This window comes from Setaria italica, chromosome VIII (assembly GCF_000263155.2).
Source record: "Setaria italica strain Yugu1 chromosome VIII, Setaria_italica_v2.0, whole genome shotgun sequence".
NCBI classification, from domain to species: Eukaryota; Viridiplantae; Streptophyta; class Magnoliopsida; order Poales; family Poaceae; genus Setaria; species Setaria italica.
The window spans coordinates 17,243,560-17,266,119 of NC_028457.1; the positions used below are offsets into that span (position 1 = coordinate 17,243,560).

A 22,560-nucleotide genomic window follows, 5' to 3' on the forward strand; every position below is an offset into this window, starting at 1 on the left:
AGGGTTCGGGGGCTCTGACCCGGACACCGCGGTGATAGCACTCGACCCGACCGACTAGAGGGCGCCGCTGCTCGCCTACATCCTCGATGAAGTCCTCCCATCAGATAGGACCGAAGCACGATGAATCGCTTGATACACCAAAATGTTCGTTGCCATCAGCGATGAACTTTACAGACGGAGTCCGTTGAGGGTACTCATGAAAAGCATCTCGACCGACTAGGGGAAGCAGCTTCTCCTTGCTGGTCGGAAAAGCCTTCCTTCAAGGTTTCTACTGACCTACAGCACTACGCGATGCGGAGGAGGTGGTCCACAGGTGCGAGGGGTGCCAGTTCTATGCTCGACAGACTCACGTGCTGGCGGAGGAACTCCAAACCATACCTATCACCTGGGCATCTGTGTCTAGGGTCTCGACATGGTCAGACCCCTCAAAAAGGTCCCAGGAGGTCACACCCACCTACTAGAGGTGGTGGACAAGTTCACCAAGTTGATCGAGGCGAAGCCCATCACCAACATCCACTCACAAGAAGCGATTGAATTCTTCCTTGACATCATCTACCGGTTCGGCGTCCCTAGCTGCATCATCACAGACAATGGAACCAACTTCACTGGCAAGAAGTTCCTAGATTTCTGTGACGGTTACAACATCAGGGTCGATTGGGCTTCAATCGGACACCCGCGGATCAACGACCAGGTCGAGCCGACCAATGACATGGTCCTCCGAGACTCAAGCCACACATTTTGGACTGGCTCAAGAAACATGTCAGAAGATGGGTCGCGGAGCTCCCAGCCATCCTCTAGATCCTAAGGACAACCCCTAACCGGTCGATAGGGTTCGCCCCCTTCTTTCTGGTGTACGGTGCTGAGGTGGTGTTTCCATCTAACCTCGACTACGGCGCTCCAAGGGTGAAAGCGTTCGACCTCGACCAAGCCACAGAGGCCCAACAGGACGCAATTGACCTACTAGAGGAGGCGCGCGAGACCACGCTCATTCGCTCTGCCCATTCCCGGCAAACCCTTCACAGGTACCACAAGAGGAAAATTCAAGGAAGAACCCTCGAGGTCGGTGACCTCGTACTCTAGAGGACCCAAATAACTAAGGACAAGCACAAGCTTTCTCCGCCATGGGAAGGATCGTACATGGTGGTCCAGGTGATCCAACCAGGTGCCTACTGACTGAAGGATGATGACGGCAACATCCTCACCAACACTTGGAACATAGAGCAGTTATGTCATTTTTTTCCTTAGCTCGGTTCATTACCAATCCGTTCCCATTCAACACTCGCTCCTACAGCACCCTAGTTCGAGCACTCTTGGCCCGGATCACTCGAGGGCTCCACGAAGGTACGACACCACCCCTTCTTTACTTTTTGTGTAAACACGCACCGTGCCCAAACAAAAAGGGCATCCCGTCCTCTAACTCACCCTAAAGGCAGCTTATGCTCTAGCTTGCGGACCGATCGAACCCCGCCACAACTATGGTTATGAGCAGCTGAGCCTCGCGGGCCACGCCCGAGTTCTTAAGGTTGTAGCGTATGGTCAACGGGTAGGTCTGAAAGGAAAAGGGCAAAAGGCAGAAGTTGTCTAAGGACAAAAATGAGGACAGGTGGAACCAGCTCCCTGTCACAATCACAAACAAACTTAAAATCATTCACTCCGGGGCTCATGATCCTCCCACCAATTTCTTACATACACAAAGAAACTAACTACCCTTTTTCTATTGCTCCCTCTCGGCCGGGTCGGTCGGTAGCGCGGCCGATGAGGACAAAGGCTCCCTAGTCGCAGTTGGGATGATGCTCAGGTCGGTCTCGGTCGGGGTGACACCCAGCTCTATCCTGGCCTACACTACTCTGTCAGGATTGGTGGCACCCTCCCAACTCGTGCGTGCGGCCATCCACGATCGGCGAGCTTCAATGACCCATGTCACGGTCACGTGCGCGGCGATCGTTCGAGCACCCGAGGCTAGGCTCTAACCCAGTGTTTGGATCTCTTCGAAGCTCTTTCCGCCGGCATACCCCCTGCAGATCGCCTCGAAGTCTAGGTCGGGGTAGTGGGTCACCACCGACATCAGCACCCCCGATGCCTTGTGGAACACACTGTTGGAGATAAGCATTTTGACCGTATCTGAGACCTCCGGAAGCTGGAGGTCAGGCCTGCTAGTACTCGGGCCTAACCTAAGCACCTCAGTCACCACCACCTGCGCCACATTGTGTAGCTAATTGAACTCATCCGTGAGAGTAGGCTGCTCTGTCAGGGACCGGGCCAACGCCTCAGCGTTCCGAGTGACTGTTGCCTAAGTCATCCTCAACTCCCCCTCCACGACTACACAGGAAACCAAGTCAATAGAAGGTAGAAAAGGGGTACAAACCTGCCTCAAACTCTCAAGACGTTGGGACTTTCTCTCGATCGCAGCAACAGCTGTGATGTATCCCTCCTCCAACCACTGCAGCTCCTGCCATAGAAAGGCATTCCTCTTACCAACCTCTTGACTGGCGCTCTCGAGGATCATTTGCCCCTCTTCTAGCTAGATCACCCTCTTTTGTAGCTAAGTGATCTCTTGCTCGGCATGCGCTCGAGCCGCTTGCTCTACCCCTAGGTCCTTCTGCGCTGTAGTGAGTGCCTATCCGCAGCAATTGCCTATTCGGTCACTCATCGCCCCACCTCTTGACGCTCCTGAGCCGCCACCACGGCCTCCGCCAAGCGAGACTCCATCACGGCAAGCTCCCACTCGGTGCTGGTCGCGCGTGCCACCTAGTCCTAGTGTTGGAGGTATGCCCTAGAGGAAATCATAGATATGATGATATTCCATTTGTATCCATGATTTATATTGTGTTCCTTGAATATCCATTAAAGGTGATTTGCAATTATGTGAATTGTATGAGAAACTCTTTACTTGAATGGTTATTCTAAAGTTGTCCCTAGTCGGAGTTCATGTGAGGACACACATGAATATTAGACTAGCACATGTATTAGTTGATGACTATGTTTCACGAGTCATGGACATGGAGATGTTGAACTAATAATGTGGGCACATGTGGAGACATGTGCTAGGACTGACCCAACACGAGAAGTAGTTCTCTCTTTACACAACATATACACTTTGTCCTTACACCTGAGATTGTCGCATGTACTCAAGATATGGATCGACTTACTTTGGGGCTATCAAACGCTACGCCGTAACAGGATATTTATAAAGGTAGCTTTCGGGTTTGTCAAGAAGCATGCTATGAGACATGGTCAATCAAGATGGGATTTGCCCCTCTCTAATTGAGAGTGATATCTCCGGGCCCCTCGAGTGATCAGATCCGAAAATGCATGGCCATGCTACGTACGGTTAAGAGTTAACCTACAAAGGGATTCCAAATCATAGGATCGAGAAAGAGCGGTCGACTTGAAGCTAGACCAAATATCGTGAGGCAAAGGGAATAGCATGTATATAATGTTGTGATGGTTCGTCTGATATGATCTTCGTGTGCGTATAGGAGTTGGCACGTCTTGCTAGAGGCCGCTACCGACTATTGGGCCGAGTAGGAGTACTCAAGCCATGTCTATACGTATCCGAACCCATAGCGTCACACACTTAAGGGGTTGAAAGCCCAATTCGGATGTGATCCAAGTTGGATTAGATTTAGAAGTACTAATGGGCCTCGAACCCAGAGGCCCGTTAGGAACCTCTATAAATAGAGGGGTGGGGGCGCCCTAGGGTTTACACCTTTTTGGCGAAACACTTCTGCTGCGCCTCCCACGCCCTAGCAGTCCGGCTTGTGACGCTTCCTCCCTGCACGTGTGGATACCTTGGAGGTGTTGCGCCTGCAGCACTTGGACGAGCGGCCGACGAGCCATGATGAGCCGCGGCATGAGGGCGATCTTGCTGCACATGGACAAGCTGCTGAGGAGATGCTGGACGTCGACGTGATCGACTACGTACGACAGCTGATCAACTTCCCTACATTGACGCGAATCTACATCTTCCACATCAGTGCGTCGAGTGGTAATCCCGTGATCCTTATACGGTAGTTTTCCTGGTTTACGCGGTAGAAAATTTTGATTTACGCTAGTGTAGCCTATCTCGTATCCCTACAGTGGTATCAGAGCCGTAGCTGTTTAGTTTTGAATTCGGGATGTGTGCATATGGAGATATGCAAGTTTTCAGTTTGATCTATGTCCTGGTTTCGTGTTCTTGCTGCAATGGTAGTGTTACGACATACTCCTACCGGTCGGGTTTCTGCCATCGGAGTTTAGTGATTCACGTAATGCCAGTTGCAGCGAGCGAAGATCAATGTGATTGGTCAAATCGAGATCCAGGTTCATACGCCAAGCACATGAGATGTGCAATAGTAGATTGGATCTACTACCGGGTCGAGATTTTGCCGTATGCGTGTGCTTCGGTAAATGAGCCGTAACTTTTCGATACGATCTCGGATCGGGGCGAATTTTATATAAAAATTGATCTATAGAAAAAGTTACACATGAAATTCAACGGCTTTGTCATTTTTCAGCAAAATTAGATTTCCCAAATTTGGCATGGAAGATGGAGTTTCGGGCCTCCAAAGTTTGGAACATTAGAACGCCTAACTCTGTTTTGCAGGATGTATGTATCTTGTGATCAGTATGGCCCTTGGTGTATGTGATGCATGTGTGTAACTCATTCGTGACCTGCGTGTCACGCGTACGGCAACATGGCTGGAGCCATATGTGTTGTCACTTTAATGTAATTTATGGTCTGTGTTCCAATCTGTGATGATCCAAGCAACTATGTAATCTTCATTACTAGCTTCTTTACTAGCTATTAGGCGTAATAGCATGTTCTAGTTCTTGGAGGACTCATCACCAGGAGGATGGCACACATGGAACATGGAGATGGAGATCACCATGGTGAACAGGTTCTGTGGAGATGGAGATCACCATAAGAAAATGGGCCATACTATGTCACAATTGTGTGAATGCTATTCTGTTTATGTTTTACTTTTTGCATGCTGTGATGTTAGAAGTAGAACGCTCACAAAGTTTAAGTTAGTATGCCCTCCCAACTAAAACTTGCACTGTCCCATGTCTTGTACAATTAGTGGTGGGTCTATGAAATTAGGGTGCCACTAGTTTTCCTTGACTAGATGGGTTTGTGTCGGACACTTACACGCATAAGGGTTGGTTTGCTTAACAAGGTTATCTTAATGGTTAAGGACTTTGGGTCATAAAGGTTGGGTGCCAAGACATGGAGATGTCACCCAACAACAAGAGTCATATGTGATATGATTAGCAGGAAGTTGCTTACCGATCTACCTTGTTTGCTAGCGGTGATGCTAAAGCTCACTAGAAGACTTGTTAGTTGTGGATCCTGAATCACTAAGTATCAATAGAGGGATATTGATTTAAGTGGGAGTAGATTCTGTTAAAATAGTTTAATGTAATTTGCTCTATCATGGATACATTTGTCTTAGTGTATTTTGCATTACGTTTGTTGTAGATTAAATGGCACCTAGCAGCACTACACTGTTTGCTTTGCGTTTGATCCTTGAGAAGGATAAGTTGAATGGAACAAACTACTCAGATTGGATCCGTAACCTGAGAATTGTTCTCAGGGTTGAGAAAAAGGAAGATGTTCTAGACAACCCACTACTAGAAGAACCTGCTGATGATGCACCTGCTGCTGCTAAGAATGCTTACAAGAAAGCATGTGATGCTAACCTCGAAGTAAGCTATCTTATGCTTTCTTGCATGGAACCCGAGGTGCAGATGCAGTTCGAAACAAACCATGAGGCGCACGATATGATCATGGCGCTTAGAGACATGTTCCAAACACAGGCCAGGACTGAAAGGTTCAATGTGTCTAAGGCCTTTGTGGAGAGCAAGCTAGCAGAAGGCGCAGCAGTAGGACCACACGTAATCAAGATGGTTGGTTACACTCAACGATTGGAGAAGCTGGGCTTCCCACTAGGCCAAGAGTTGGCCACTGATTTCATTCTTTCATGTCTTCTGCCTCGCTATGGGAACTTCATCTTGAACTACAATATGCATGGGATGGAGAAGGTTCTGAATGAGCTGTGTGGCATGCTTAAAACAGCAGAGGCTGACATCAAGAAAAGCGCTAGTAGCAGCCATGTGATGGCCATACAGAACAAACCTAGCTTTAAGAAGAAGGGATATTCTTGGAAGAAGAAGGGATATTCTTGGAAGAAGAAGGGCAAGGCTGGAACGTCCAAGCCAAACCGAGCACCCAAGGTTAAAGCTGGACCTGGACCTTCTCTAGACAAAGAGTGCTTTTACTTTCATGAAATTGGTCACTTGAAGAGAAATTGCAAGCAATACCTAGCTTCGTTGAAGAATGGCGGAAGTAAGAGTACTTCCACCTCAGGTACGCTTGTTATTAATGTTATAGACAACATATTTCTCGCTGATACAATTATTAATTCTTGGGTATTTGATACCGGATCGGTTGCTCATATTTGCAATTCGCTGCAGGGAATGATAAGAAGTAGAAGCGTGGAAAGAGGAGAAGTTGATTTCCGTGTGGGCAAGAGTTGCTGCGTTGACCGTCTGGACGATGCAACTCCACCTCCCGTGAGGATTTATTATGGAGTTGAATAATTGTTATTTCGTTCCTAGTTTAAGTTAAAACATTTTGTCTCCTTCATGCTTGATGAAGGATGGTTATTCATTTGCGAGTGAAAACAATGATTGTGTGATCTCTAAGAATGATATGTTTATGGCTTTTGCACCCATTGTGAATGGATTGTTTGTTTTAAATCTTGATGGTTCACCTGTCTGTAACGTAAGTGCTAAAAGGCCTCGGCCTAATGATTTGAGTCCTACCTACTTGTAGAATTGTCGTTTGGGTCATATAAGTGAAAAACGCATGAAGAAGCTCCATTCTAATGGACTTCTAACTTTGTTAGATTTTGAATCATACGAGACGTGTGAGGCTTGCTTGCTAGGCAAGATGACCAAGACGCCTTTCACAGGTTTTCCTGAGAGAGCAGTAGACTTGTTGGAACTTGTACATAGCGATGTATGCGGACCAATGAGCACGACGGCTAGAGGAGGATTCCAATACTTCATAACTTTCACTTATGATTTTAGTAGATATGGCTATGTCTACTTGATGAGGCACAAGTCTGAAACCTTTGAAAAGTTCAAGGAATTTCAGAATGAAGTTGAAAATCAGCGTGGCAAGAAAATTAAGGCCTTACGATCTGATCGTGGAGGCGAGTATTTGAGCCACGAGTTTAGCAATCATCTAAAGAGTTGCGGAATTGTTCCACAACTTACGCCGCCTGGAACACCTCAGAGAAACGGTGTATCTGAGCGACGTAACCGAACTTTGTTAGACATGGTTCGATCAATGATGAGCTAGTCGGACCTACTGTTGTCATTTTGGGGATACGCTCTAGAAACAACAGCTTTCACACTTAATAGGGTACCATCTAAATCCGTAGTTAAGACACCATATAAGATGTGGACTGGAAAAGTTCCCAGTTTATCTTTTCTAAAGATTTGGGGATGTGAAGTGTTTATCAAGCGACTTCAGTCAGACAAGATCACACCCAAGTCGGATAAGTGCATTTTCGTGGGATATCCAAAGGAAACTTTGGGATATTATTTCTACAACCGATCAGAGGGCAAAGTATTTGTCGCTCGGAATGGGGTTTTCCTAGAGAAAGAGTTTCTCAAAGGAGAAAAGAGTGGAAAGACAGTGCATCTTGTTGAAGTTCAAGATGAGCCGATCGGGCAAGAATCAATGAGTGATGCTAACGTAGCAGAACAAGTTGAGATACCCATGGCACCGCCACAACCACGAAGGTCGGCAAGGCTCCGCGAAATGCGAGAAATATTATTGTTGGACAATGATGAGCCTGCGACATATGTAGAAGCAATGATGGACCCAGACTCCGAAAAATGGCAGAGTGCCATGCAATCCGAAATAGAGTCCATGGGAGACACTCAAGTTTGGAACTTGGTTGACCCGCCTGATGGTGTTAAAGCCATAGAGTGCAAGTGGATCTATAAGAAGAAAAAGGACATGGATGGAAATGTTCACATCTATAAAGCACGACTTGTCGCAAAAGGTTTTCGACAAGTTCAAGGAGTTAACTATGAGGAGACCTTTTCGCCCGTAGTGATGCTTAAGTCCATTCGGATTATTCTAGCTATAGCTGCATATTTTGATTATGAGATATGGCAGATGGATGTCAAGACAGCTTTCCTGAATGGAAACCTAGCATAGGACGTGTATATGATACAGCCCGAGGGTTTTGTGAATCCGAAAAATGCTGGAAAGGTATGCAAGCTTCAGAGATCCATTTACGGATTGAAGCAAGCATCTAGGAGTTGGAACATTCGTTTTGATGAAGTGGTCAAAGGATTTGACTTCACCAAGAACGAAGAAGAGTCTTGTGTTTACAAGAAGGTTAGTGGGAGCTCTGTAGTATTTCTAATCTTATATGTGGATGACATATTGCTGATTGGAAATAACATTCCTATGCTTGAGTCCGTAAAGACTTGACTGAAAAATAGTTTTTCAATGAAGGATTTAGGGGAAGCGGCATATATTTTGGGCATTAAGATCTATAGAGATAGATCTATAGAGATAGTTTTTCATTAAGCCAAGATACTTACATTGACAAAGTGTTGAAGCGGTTCAGCATGGAAGAGGCAAAGAAAGGGTTCTTGCCTATGTCACATGGCATACATCTCAGCAAGACTCAGTGTCCTTCGACTGTTGATGAGCGGGATCGCATGAGTAGAGTGTCATATGCTTCGGCTATTGGATCTATCATGTATGCAATGATAAGTACTCGCCTAGATGTTTCATATGCACTAAGTATGACAAGCAGACACCAGCCTGATCCCAGTGAGAGTCACTGGACAGCGGTGAAAAATATCCTGAAGTACTTGAGAAGGACTAAAGATATGTTTCTCGTTTATGGAGGTGAGGAGGAGCTCGTTGTAACAAGTTACACCGATGCTAGTTTCCAAACCCACAGAGATGATTCAAAGTCACAATTAGGATTTGTGTTCACGCTAAATGGTGGTGCTGTTAGTTGGAAGAGTTCCAAGCAGGAGACGGTGGCCGATTCTACGACAGAAGCCGAGTACATCACGGCTTCGGATGCCGCGAAGGAGGGTGTTTTGATAAGGAATTTCCTCATTGAGCTTGGTGTGTTCCCGAATGCGTCCAGCCCATTGAATCTCTACTGTGATAACAATGGGGCAATTGCGCAAGCAAAGGAGCCAAGGAACCACCAGAAGAACAAACACATAATGCGGCGATTTCATCTCATTCGAGACTTCGTTAACCGGGGTGAGATCAAGATATGCAAAATACACACGGATCTGAACATTTCTGATCCGTTGACAAAACCACTCCTGCAGGCTAAGCATGATGCGCATGTAAGAGCTATGGGTATTAGGTCCCTTCTAGATTGACTCTAGTGCATGTGGGAGACTGTTGGAGAAATGCCCTAGAGGCAATCATAGAGATGATGATATTCCATTTGTATCCATGATTTATATTGTGTTCCTTGAATATCCATTAAAGGCTACTTGAATTGATTTGCAATTATGTGATCTGTATGTGAAACTCTTTACTTGCATGGTTATTCTAAAGTTGTCCCTAGTCGGAGTTCATGTGAGGACACACATGAATATTAGACTAGCACATGTATTAGTTGATGACTATATTTCACGAGTCATGGACATGGAGATGTTGAACTAATAATGTGGGCACATGTGGAGACATGTGCTAGGACTGACCCAACACGAGAAGTAGTTCTCTCTTTACAAAACATATACGCTTTGTCCTTAGACCTGAGATTGTCGCATGTACTCAAGATGTGGATCGACTTACTTTGGGGCTATCAAACGCTACGCCGTAACAGGGTAGTTATAAAGGTAGCTTTCAGGTTTGTCAAGAAGCATGCTATGAGACATGGTCAATCAAGATGGGATTTGCCCCTCTCTGATTGAGAGTGATATCTCTGGGCCCTTCGAGTGATCGGATCCGAAAATGCATGGACATGCTACGTACGGTTAAGAGTTAACCTACAAAGAGATTCTGAATCATAGGATCGAGAAAGAGCGGTCTGCTTGAAGCTAGACCAAATATCATGAGGCAAAGGGAATAGCATGTATATAATGTTGTGATGGTTCGTCTGATATGATCTTCATGTGCGTATAGGAGTTGGCACGTCTTGCTAGAGGCCGCTACCGACTATTGGGCCAAGTAGGAGTACTCGAGCCATGTCTATACGTATCCGAACCCATAGGGTCACACACTTAAGGGGCTGGAAGCCCAATTCGGATGTGATCCAAGTTGGATTAGATTTACAAGTACTAATGGGCCTCGGACCTAGAGGCTTGTTAGGAACCTCTATAAATAGAGGGGTGGGGGCGCCCTAGGGTTTACACCTTTTTGGCGAAACACATCTGCTGCGCCTCCCACGCCCTCGCCTATTGCAACTCGCGGACTTAGTAGTTTAGCTTGTGACGCTTCCTCCCTACACGTGTGGATACCTTGGAGGTGTTGCACCTGTAGCACTTGGACGAGCCACAACGAGCCGCCGACGAGCCATGACGAGCCGCCGACGAGCCATGATGAGCCGCGACACGAGGGCGATCTTGCTGCATGTGGATGAGCTGCTGGACGTCGACGTGATCGACTATGTACAACTATGCTGATCGACTTCGCTGCATTGACGCGAATCTACATCTTCCGCATCAGTGCGTCGAGTGGTAATCCCGTGATCCTTATACAACAGTTTTCCTGGTTTACGCGGTAGAAAATTTTGATTTGTGCTAGTGTAGCCTACCTCATATCCCAACACCTTGTACTTGCGATCGGCAGTCTCCAGCTCGTGAGCAAGATCACCGATCTGTCGCAATGCAACTGCATCCCGTTCCTGATGACTATGCTCCTCGTGGAGGAACCGGGACTTACTGGTCGATATCATATCCAGGCTCTGTAGAAATAAGGGTAGGTGCGCTAAGGCAATTCGTTGAATAAACAAAAGACCAGGGGAAAAGTTAGGATTGCAGAAGGCTTACACTCTAATGTGCGGGAGGTCAACAGACATGGCCCAGTTGGCGGCCAGCTTCATCCAGGGCCTCCTTCAACTTTGCCATGACGGAAGTAAGGCCCGATCGCACCGACTGTCCGCCAATCCCTAGTAGGTCCATCATGGAATACGAACTAGGCCTTCCCCAGCTCGCTCGACTGAGGCCACACCAGGTCGTCAGCCGCCTCCGACCCACTTGAAGATCCGGTCACCACCCTGGTGACCTCCCCTCCGACGGAAGGAAGGACCACCACCAAGATGTCGTGACCCACCAACAACGGCTCTTCCTCCGCTCCAGTCGCCTCCAACACACCACCCTCGCGTAGGCTCGGGAGGGTAATCACCCAAGCATGGCCCTCGGCTAGCTCGGGGGACATGTGAACCTCCACCACTCCATCGGTGGTCTTGACCCTTGTTTCACTGCCCTCCAAATCCGACCGAAAGGGTGAGCCGATGACGTGGACCCCTCCTCTAGTGATACAGGCACCACAGGTTCGCCCTCACCTTTTCCGTGACTGGTAGGGGAGGGATTGCCACGGTTACCACCGTAGAGGATCCACTGACACCGCGAGACTCGCTGTCACCGCAAGAGTCACCATCATCACCGCTGTCAGCATAGGTGCGGCCAACGAGGGGGGACGAGCCCCATAAACGAGGATCAAGCCGACTCCAGCATGGTCCTCCCATCGCTCACCATGACCCGCTGCAGGTTAGGTGCCTACTCCGCGTGTACAAGAGGCACCGTGATGACCAAGGTAGCCAATGACGGATCACTGCAGAAGAAGGTGTGGGAGTGAGAAAAATAGAACCAGAAGCATTCACGTGAGTGAGAAGAACTACAATCACGTACATGATTGGAGGAACCAGGAAGTCCATCAGATCAGAACCAGTCGGGGGCTGCCAACCCACTCGCTCCAACACGACCGAGGGAGAGGGCACCCCAGCCCATGGCAGATCCATAGGAGCGGCTGGTGGGGCATCCCTTTGTCAAGGACCAAGCGCGTCCGTTGATTCATGGGCCACAGGTGTGCGTCCGCGTACCTCCGGCCGACCGCCGCACACCGTCGCGCTCAACGCTAAGGGTTGCGACGTCAGCGGCACCTCCGGACGGCGTGGTGGCGTCCCCGTATGCACCGTGCTTCCTCGACTCAGGGGCACTAGAGGGTCCTTCCACACCATGTGCTTGGCCAGAGGGCACGGCAGTGGGTCCGTAGCGCCTAGTCGGAATCATGACGATGCTCCTGCTGGTCATGTCCCCCGAAGAGTCCGAATGGTCTCCTGACCTCGAGGGGTTGGAAGACTCAAGCTCCACCCCTACAGCCGACGGGCTCTCATTGCCATGCACCCGCTGGCTGATTTCTCGCTGCCTCGCCTCCCGCCCCTCGGCCATCGCGGCTTTCTTCTTTTTCCTCTTATCTGCAGCCATCCTCTAGTCCACTTGACATGCTGCTCCCTCTAACCCCTTGGGAGGCTCAGTCAGGACTTGAAATGCTCGAGCTCCTGCAACGTGAATGGCTCAAAATTAGTCAGAAGGACTAGATGAAGGGGAAGCATGCCGCAAGGAGAGAGACGTACCACATGTTGCCCATTGAGGCCCTCCTCCACATGTTGCCGCAGCACTAGCTTGAGGACCTCCATGTGTTTCCTCTACTTCAAAGCGGGTCCCCACGCCCAGCTGTCCTGTCTCGTCGACCTCCCTCCGGTGAACTCTAGGAACAGCACCTCTGTCGGGTTCCGAATGTAGAAGCACTCACTATGCCATCCCTGTTTGGAATCATTGGGGGTTTACGGGTACACAACCTTGGGTTTCCTCAGAAGCGTGAACCTACTGACCCAGGCTGGCAGGCTTGGCCTCCCCTTTTCCTTGGACTAGGCTTGCCTGAAGAAAAACTTCATGAGGAGGTCCACGTGCGGCTACATCCTGAGGAAGGCCTCACAAACGGTGACAAAGTTAGTGATATGCAGCATCCCGTTGGGATTGAGGTGCTGTAGCTCCAACCCCCAGTGGTGGAAGAGCCCGCGCAGGAACCAATGCACGGGATATCCAAGCCCACACTCGTGGAAGGTGAGGAAAGAGACAACCTCGCTGGGCTCCGATCACGGGATGACGTCCCCCGCCACCGGTGCCCTCCAACCCGCAATTGCATTCAGCGGCAGCAACCCCTTCCTCGCAAAGTCCTCCTGCAGTTCCTCCTTTATGATGGACACCCTCCAATTCAATGTCACGTGACGGAAGACGATTAACAGATCAGTAAGACTTCTTTCACTTTCACCCTTGGTCCTCCTCTCTCTCAGAACTCACTACAGCGCGCAAGGAAGCTTTGGCGTAAGAGTAGAAGAAGAAGCGGCAGCAATCGAGGGAAGGTGAAAGGACAGGGCACAAGACCTCTTCCCCTCCCCCTATTTAATAGGGAAGGGGGCGCGGAGCCCTAGCGGATGGGACGCAACCCGACAGGACACGACCCTACGCGTTGGGGCACGGCTCGGAATGGGCCCACCTACTCCTACAGCAAAGCCGTGAAAAACGGGGTGTAACCACAGGTAAGTGTCCCTTCACATTGCGAGGCAGGAGAACGGAGGGACCCACCATTGGAACCTCCACCGAACCGAGGCCAGTAGGCGCTCGGGTCGATCAGATGAAGTGGAGGGACCCACCATTGGAACCACCACCGAACCAAGGCCGGTAGGAACTCTGGTCAGTCGGACGGTTCGGGCCCCCGATGGGAGATAGGTAAAAGCAGGGGAACACTAACGTGCAGGGCATGACCGACCCTATTGCGAACAATCAACACGGACTCCGCTCCAGCAAACCTATTGTGGACACCCCGAGCCTGTCACTCGGACACTAACATGGAAGGCACGACCGACCCCATCATGAATGCCGAATACGGACTTCACTCGGGTGTACTTAGGGTGCCTCGAGCCCATCGCTCGAACTACTGAGATAAGCAACATCGGCTTAGCCCATCCGGTTGTGGAAATCGTGGATAGGGTGATGCCCGAGAGTTCGATCAAGGTAACCTTACCGACCCCCCATTTACTCACTCCTCAATCAAGCACTCATTCATCTACCTCATGCATGCATGTGTTCATTCATGCATCATACATTCATCCCACCCATGCAATCACCGCATTCCAATTGCTTTGCGTCGCGTCATGAAGCAATAGCAGCTCATTCGATCTGAGCTGCAACTGACCGGGGTTCGACGGTCGGCCTGCGAAAGGCTCGTGGTTGCCTCATGTCAAACAAAGTTAGGGGGTAAATGCAGAGGAAGCCCTAGCAGCCTTGGCTCGACCTGCTCAGAAGCAGATGGGATCATCTCGACCTTCTTGTTCGATCTAGACCTCAAGCCACGCCCACAGAATCTCCATGGAGGGGAGGCTAGTGGGCCACCTGAGTCGATCCCTGGAACAGCTCTGGCATCTGTTGGGAGGCGGGTTAAGGAGCAGTGGAATGCCACCTGAGGGCCATGACGACCCTATTATGAACGATGGACCCAGATTCCACTCGAACATGCCTGTTAGTGAGCTCACTGAGCACGTCACTCGAGCCATCGAGGCAAGTGGTGTTAGCTCAGCCCCTCTGGTCATGGAGACCGTGGACGGGGTGACGCATGAAACTCGACCGACTCCGATCGAGCCCAACGGGACTCGGGGGCTTTGGCCACCATATCTTGACTCGGGGATACGACCGATGACACAAGTTGCAATCATAACGAACATAGGCAAGCACCCTGACTTAACACCACGTCCTCCCGATGGATGGGGACATTGAAATTCGCACCACCGAAAAGAACGACTAAGTGTTCAGCCTCTGACCGACTCTCCAGTCGGCCGCAGGCTTGGGGCCTACCCCCACTGGGTGCGCTTGTGCATACCCGACGGAAACTAGACTAGCAGTCGATCCCCTCCCCGGGAGGAAAGTGCCCACATCTGCTTGACTCACCTCTGGTCAAAGAAACGCCGAAGTGTTAAGCCTCTGACCAACTCCTCAGTCGGCTGCAGGCTTAGGGGCTAGACCCACTGGGTTCGCTTGCGCGAACCTGCCGGAATACATGCTACGAGCGAGTCCTCGGAAAAAGGACACCCTACACGACTCAGCGCACCCCTGCAGCCCGTGCCAGTCATCTCCTGGGAGTTAGTATTCATTTGACGCAACCCTACAGCCCCTATCAGATGTCCCATTGAGAGCTGGGCACCAATACTTACTCGGGGACTAGAGCGCCTGAACCTACTCAGCTACCCTACGCAATGCAGCGAACAAAGGGAAAAATGCTGGGAGTCCCAAAAACAATCCACCTCGATGGTGCTATGAGCACAAAAGAATTGCATAACAAAGGTGAGCTTTTCAGTAAGATGAAAACATAAGCCAAGGGCTTTACAATATCACGCAAAGCATGTGAACAAAGGAGCTCGAAGGCCTTACAATGCCACACAAAGCGTGTGAGTAACCTAGGGACTACCCTACAACTCGGGACCAAAAGAAACAAGAAGTGCGCAAGCCATACAAGAAAGCTGCGCTCAAAACCTTGCTCATCAACCCATCCTCACTGGATCTTCTCTGATCTCCTCCTTTTGAGTGAGAGGCGCTAGGGGGAGAGAAAGATGAGGGAACCTAGGCAGCATAGGAAGTTGTGCAAAGTTCTCTCCTCCCTCTATGGTGACCTGGTACAGGAAGAAAAGGCGAGGAGGGAGTACGAGAACCGCGCTCCGGATCCCAGGGTAAACTGGCTCGAGGCCGTGCGTGGCCATTGATGCCTACATATCTCTACCGCTGCTACGACCGTGCACGTGGCTGACCAGGATGATGACCTCCAGCGATCGGCGGCCCAGGGTATGAGCACGGCATGAAGGACAAGGAGGCCATGCTCCTCTTTACTCCCAAGGTGGTGCCCTCGTCCTCTCATCAAGCCCCTCATTGCATGGTGGACCCATGTTACGAGAGTTCTTCTCGCCTCATGGCGCCTGGGCATGCTGAAGGAGGCTGCGAGAAGGAGGTGGAACACCTATTACGAGAGATCTTCTGGCATCATGTGGAGCGGCCCAAGCCGCCTAGGGCAAAGAGAAAGAGCCTCAAACCTACTGAATCTACAACTCAAGCCATGGGATCTACGACCCGAGCCTTGGGGGCTCCAGACGTGGAAGCTTCCCTATTTAGAGCAACTCCAAAAGCTCCCTTAAAATTGCCCGAAAACCTTATTTAGGGGAAAAACAAACCAAACTTACCTCTAACAGCTCCCCAATCCTTGCTGTAAAAATGAGTGGATGCTACAAACACCTCTGCCACCCTGCTTATATGCGGGGCCCAGTCCTTCCCCAATCCGTGGACTAGCCGCATCACCCGGAGATAGTCCCCGCGCTCGCATACCACGGGAATATCCTCTTGTCGGGACTTAATTGCTAGGTAGGCACAGGAATTTACGCACTCTTGGGTTGGCAGTTGCAATGTTAAGGGTCCAAGGGTAGGTGAGTTTATTTGGACGACCCGTGCTGCAATATCTAACGTGACTTTGTGTTGAGTCATCCAATTCATTCCCAAAATTATATCTATGCCTTCCAAACCGAAGATAATAAGGGTGGTTTTGAAAACTTTTCTACCCAAGTTGATGGGTACACCACATGTTATTTTGTGGGAAGCAATTTTACCACCAGGTGTTGAGATCATGTAAGACCCATTAGTGTGACAGAAACCCAATCCACATTTAGCACTGATTCTTGTCCCAATAAAGCTATGCAATGCACCGGAATCAAATAATATAAGGGCAGACTGGTTGTGGACAGAAAAAGTACCCATCATGACTAGTGCTCCCTCTGGAAGGTTTGCGAGAGTGGTGAAGTTGAGTCTCCCCTACCTGACCTGAATCTTCGGCCACTTGCCTTTATTCTGATTCGAGCTCTGTCCCTGACCCTGGATCTTGTTCTGCGGACAATCTTTGGCAAAGTGATTTGGGCACCCACGAGTGAAACAACAATTTCCACTGCCAGGATGGAGTGGCGGTGGACCATTTGGCCTTAGGCCCTGCTGCTGAAAACCGGGGAAGCGAGGAAGAGAGAGACAAGTGTGAGAACCAAATCATCAAAACCCAAACAGATTCTGGCAAGTAAGAGAAGTATCCATATCCCACAGAGTAACTGTCCAAAATTTATCAAATTTTACCAAAGGTTTCTTTATATGATTTCTCACAAGTTTGGTATTCAAGATTTTAGCTGAATCAAAGTCTAAGAAGGTGATAACCTAGAAGTTTCACAGGGTGGTTGGTTCTGGAATTTCAGAGATAGTGCAGGAATGAACAGATCATAACATCGAAACCACTCATCCAAATTGGTTGAAATTTTACCACAAGGTTTTGTTCTCAGAGGTTAACAACTTTGGTTTAAAGGCGCCTAACAGAAAACATCCTTAAGGGGGCTAAAAATTAAAATCCTAGCAGGGGTGCAAGCTGTGCTCTCAGCAACAGGAGGCTTACTAAACTCGGCATAACTCAAGATTCCCTTGGTCAATTTTTATGAAATTTTATTAGCATTTTTTTAGAAAACTTTACACAACTTTCTTATAGAAGGTTTCTGGAGTAAACAAAAGTAAAAAGCTCGAAAGAAACAAGCAAGGCTAACACCGCTGAAACATAGGCAACTAGATAATTCATAATAACGGTGCTAGATTTAGGGAGGACTAAACACAAATGCAAGGTTGGTTTATATCTTTTATGTTGCGATTTTTATTCATGATGCATGCACGACCTATTCTTCCTCACAAAACAAATAATTTTTTGACTTACGTGGTTAGTGCTGGTGGCGAGGCAACATTTACGGCTCTCCCTATAATAGCTAGTCGAAATTTTCTACTCATCATTAACTTACGTAATTGCGGTTAGCGTACCTGTAGAAATTTTTCCAACCTGAACCTTTCATGCCAGCACTCACGAAAGCGTGCACAAACATTACCATTCACTGTAGAAATGGCACCCGCATGATTTCCATTGTACGAGCAATGGTCATACGCTTGGAAGCGTATTCACTTTTTATGTGCCGCCATCATATTTGCATATCCCTTTTTATGGGGCCACGTTACAGAATTGCCATACCCCTGCGTCCAACCTTTATGTGCTGGGAGTCAGTATAAATAATCAATAGTTAATTATCCACCTAAAAACAACGCAAAAATCCGCTAGGGCTTCTCGTACTAACTTATCCTTAACGAACTTACTCATTTTTCAAACACTTTTCTTGCAAGTTTTATTTGAAAAGAAATGTTTAGGGACCACTGTTTTCTCTGGTAAGCTTAACCTTGCTCTGATGTTAGCTGTGGCAGAACCACCCAAATTAACCTGGCTAAAGTATTCTCAACTTCACCTCACATGCAAACTGACACTTTAATCAAGTCAATCTGGTAGTCTGTCGGGTTATACCTGATAAACCACTTGTCTTGGATCGAAACAAAAGCATCTCACATGAAGGTGAGTCCAGAGATTACAACATTCCAGTACTTAATACATAGATTCAATTTCAATTATTACACAACCATTGTTCAAACGTGCATAAAGTAAAATTGTTTTAGAGTTTAAGCAGCGGAAAAAGACACGATGCAACTAACGTCGATACATAATACCATGGCAAAGCTGACCATGATATCAATCACCATGATCCTCACTGTCTGAGGATGGTTTCCACTCGACCGTCCAACCCGAAGGGAGTTGGGTTGGCCAAATCAAACTTGCAACCATTTCCTCAAAATCAGCACTACCTAAAAATATAGCCACAAGCAAGTCTGAGTATACTAATACTCAACAAGACTTACCCGTCGGGTGGTAACTACTCCACCGACTTCTAGAAATGCACGGCTTTTTGGCTGAGGGGTTTGTTTTTGCCAAAAGCATCTAAGTAGGTTCTAACTTTCAATTTTTAGCAGCAAGTTCTAGTAGATTAACTTTCTAGATAAGCAACCTGTTCGAAGCAACCAAGTTGAGCAAATATTTTATTCAAAGCATCATCCTCATTAAGATAATTATTCTCTGTTTCACTTGTTACTCATTGCAGCATAGTACTCAAGCAGTCTCAAACTGTGAGAGGAGGCAGACGATTCGAATTGAGTTTCTTAACCTTGCAAGATGAACCTAATCCTATGACATTACGTACCACGACGGGTCCACACATGTCAGCCGTCTCCATCAATTCCCAGCTACGTGTTGGGCCCACTTCCCTTGGGTACAAGGAAGCAGTGGCGGAACCGCCCAAATTAACCTGACTAAAATGCATTGAAGTCGCCTGACACGCGATTATGCACTTTAAGCAAGTCAACTTGGTCGACCGTCGGATTTCCTCCGATAAACCACATAATAGGATCGTGAAGCATTGCTCACACGAAGGTGAGTAGCACAGAGGTTACAACATTCCATCATGACAACATAGTTCAACAATTTATTACATCAGAGTTTTTGAAATTCAAACCGAAATTTTGCATGGTTCGAAGTCAAATAAAACTAGCGGAAGCTAAACGTCGATACATGACATCATGACAGAGCCGATCATGACATCAAGAACTCCTTCCTTCGCCGTCCGAGGAAGGATCCCACTTGACGGTCCAGCCTGGGGGAAGCTGGGTCGGCCAAGTGGTACCCGCAACCAAACTATTGACATTACCTGAAAAAGATTAGCCACAACAAGGCTGAGCAACTAGTACTCAGCAAGACTGACCCGTCGGAAATACATGACCGAGACCTAGACATGCAAGGCTTTCTAGCTCTGGGGTTTTCTTTGCCAAAAGCATCTAAAGTCAGTCCTTACTTTCAACATTTTAGCTCATGTTCTATGTTCTTTATCCATTCTAGATTAGCAACTTATACTAAACAAACATGGTTTCCAAGCAATTACTGAACAAGCATCAAGATTTAAAATCGTCATCATGTTCCATCTTTACTCAGTGCAGAATAGTGATCAAGTAGTCCCAAACTGTGAGAGGCAGACGAATCGATTCGAATTTATTAACCATGCATGGCAAATCTAACCTCACGACATCCGCGCACCACGAAGGGTACTAAGTTTATGCATCTAAGGTTTCATTACAACTCCTCAAAACGTAAATGCGCAATCAAGTAATCAATAATATTGCATGAACTCAAGATAGCAATTTATGCTCCGGGGCTTGCCTTCAGAAAAAGCTTGCGGGTCCTCGGGGTCTTGCTCCGGTTCGGGCTCTCCTTCACTGGGATGCAGTTCCTCGGTGGGGTCTTCTTCTAGTGCTGGATGAAGCTCGTACGTTCCGTCGGCGAGATTCAATTCTACACGGAAATGCAATGCAGGGGTTAAACCTTTTAGATGGTTATTTCAACACACTCATGTTTTAACACGGACACTTGTAGCAAAGCTATAGGAAAGGTGGGGGAGTTCAACTTCTGTTGGTGGAGAGCAGGATGAGAGGGTCGGATTGGGGGAGACTTAGGGTCTGACCCTCAGGTTTAAGGAAAACCGTATCGAGGTCCTCAGACTCACCACAGAGGAATCCCTGAAAATATTTCACCGATACCCTCAGGTCAAAGAAAAAGTTACAACCGAGCCCTCGGATGAGGCGGAGAAAGGGTCGGCGAAACTTGGCAGGGTCGGGCGAACCGAAACAAAGGGGTCGGACGAAACGAAAAAGGACAGGGTCGGGCGAAACGAAAAAGGACAGGGGTCGGGCAAGACGGAAAGGAAAAAGGGGTCGGGCGAGACGGAAAGAAAAAGGGTCGGGCGAGACAGAAAGGACCGGGAGGTTAAGTAGCTTACCTCCAGGTCTACCGGTGAAGCCTTGGGGCCGAACAGGAGTAGGCGGGGGTGAGAAGTCGTACGCGCTAACGCTTGGGTAGCGGCGAGACTTCGACGGTGGTCCGGCGGCGGCGGTGCTTCTTGCGGACACCAGCAAGCTCGAGTACCGCACGGAGGAGCGGGCGGCCGGTGTGTTGGAAGAAGCGGCTAGAGCGGAGAGGGGAAACTTTCTCACAAGGGTGGCGGCGAAATCGCCGGAGTGTGGGGTGGCGCAAAGGGGTGAGCTCCACGGAAGCTCAGCGGCGGCACGGGGAGAAAGCGGTGGCTCAGAGGAGAAAGCGAGGCGCAGATGCGGGCAGTGGCAAGGGGTGGCATTGCCGGTGAGGGGGTTCCCTTTTATAGGGCCAGGGTGGCGCGGAGGGTCGAGGCGGGGCTCCGGTGGGTAAAGGATAACGCCGGGAGCGGCGAGTGCTCGGGCGAGGCGGCCATTGGCCGACGACGCCATTGGGCAGAGGAGGCAGAGCTCCGGGTGGTCTTCGGCGGCGATTGGCCTTGGGCGGCGCGCGTCTGGGGCTTCCGGTCTGTCGGGCGGGCGAGGCGGAAAGGCTACCGTGGGGGTTGGGCGAGCGGCCGGAGGCGCGGGACATCGGGGGCGTCTCAGCTTTCTCGGCGAACGGGCGGAACAGGGTTGGCGGAGCAGAGCCGTGGCAGGTGGAAGTCGACCTGCGCGCGGCTGGCGATTGGCTAGCCCTGCGCTCGCCCCGTCCTGTCGCGGGCGCGGGTTGGGCGCTGTCGCTCTCGTCCTGTCGCTGTTGCGCTGGTGATAGGGCGCCGGCGAGCTGCCGGTGGTCGGCGGCCACGTGGCGCGCGGCGCGCGAGCGAACATGCTCGGGCGCGCGGGTGTCGAGGCTCTTTTCGGGCAGCAAGCCCGACCAGCTTTGGAGCGATCCTTCTCCGAATCTTTCAGCACAACTCCCGAAACTCCCTTAAACAAACTTGTTCAACTTTGTTCAAGGTGTCGGTTTTGATTGTGAGAGGATTCGAAGATATTTTACGCCAAACTTAGCTAAAAATCTGGAATTCCAGACTTAGGATTTTTAAGGCACCAGGGGTGAGTTGACTGGTTTACTTCACTTTGATCGGGATTTTGAACAAGTTCGGGTCCGATTTGGATCTGGGTCAGTGTAACAAAGTTGGAACACTCTCGAGGTACTACAACTTCTATTAAGGCTCTGACTCAAGTTTAGATAGGAAAATGGGAGATGAAAGCTTGCAAAGATGGAGGAAAACTCGAATTTCATGACTTAAGAGATTTTCAGGGTCCTTTAGGAAAGCCGGCTTTGGTTGCTGTTTTTGACTTCCTTCCACTCCGAAAAGGTCAAAGTGCCTTCAACAAAAGCTGTTGGAATTTTAAAGTTTTACAACTCTTATTTGGGCAGAAACTTAAGTTTGTATATAGAATTTCAAGCTTTAAATCAAACTCCAAAAGGAGCTTCTTAGGTTTATAAAGGTCATTTCACTTCTTAATTTAAGGATTTATCATTGGTTTAGAGTTAAAAGCACTTAATTTAGGTAGAGTTGTTACAGCCTACCCCCCTTAAAGGAATCTCGCCCCGAGATTCAAGTGCAGAAGGAACTAGTGTGGCTGGTGCAACGTACCTCCTTGACCGAAAAGAAAACCGCGGAAGTTAGCGTTGAGATATTCTTCCATCTCCCATGTCGCTTCATCTTCCGTATGGTGACTCCACTGAATTTTGTACATCTTGACCATTTG

At 48.9% G+C, this 22,560-nt stretch overlaps 1 protein-coding gene across 1 annotated transcript; it reads left to right on the top strand.

The window, feature by feature from the left end:
• The first annotated feature begins 412 nt into the window (after nucleotides 1-412).
• On the top strand, nucleotides 413-805 carry LOC105914945. Its single transcript, XM_012848172.1, has one exon. The coding sequence runs from the start codon at nucleotides 413-415 to the stop codon at nucleotides 803-805; it is 393 nt and encodes a 130-aa protein (XP_012703626.1).
• Nucleotides 806-22,560: the final 21,755 nt, after the last annotated feature.

Coding starts and splice junctions, on each gene's coding strand:
- LOC105914945 (XM_012848172.1), top strand. CDS start 413: ATGGTCAGACCCCTCAAAAAGGTCCCAGGAGGTCACACCCACCTACTA.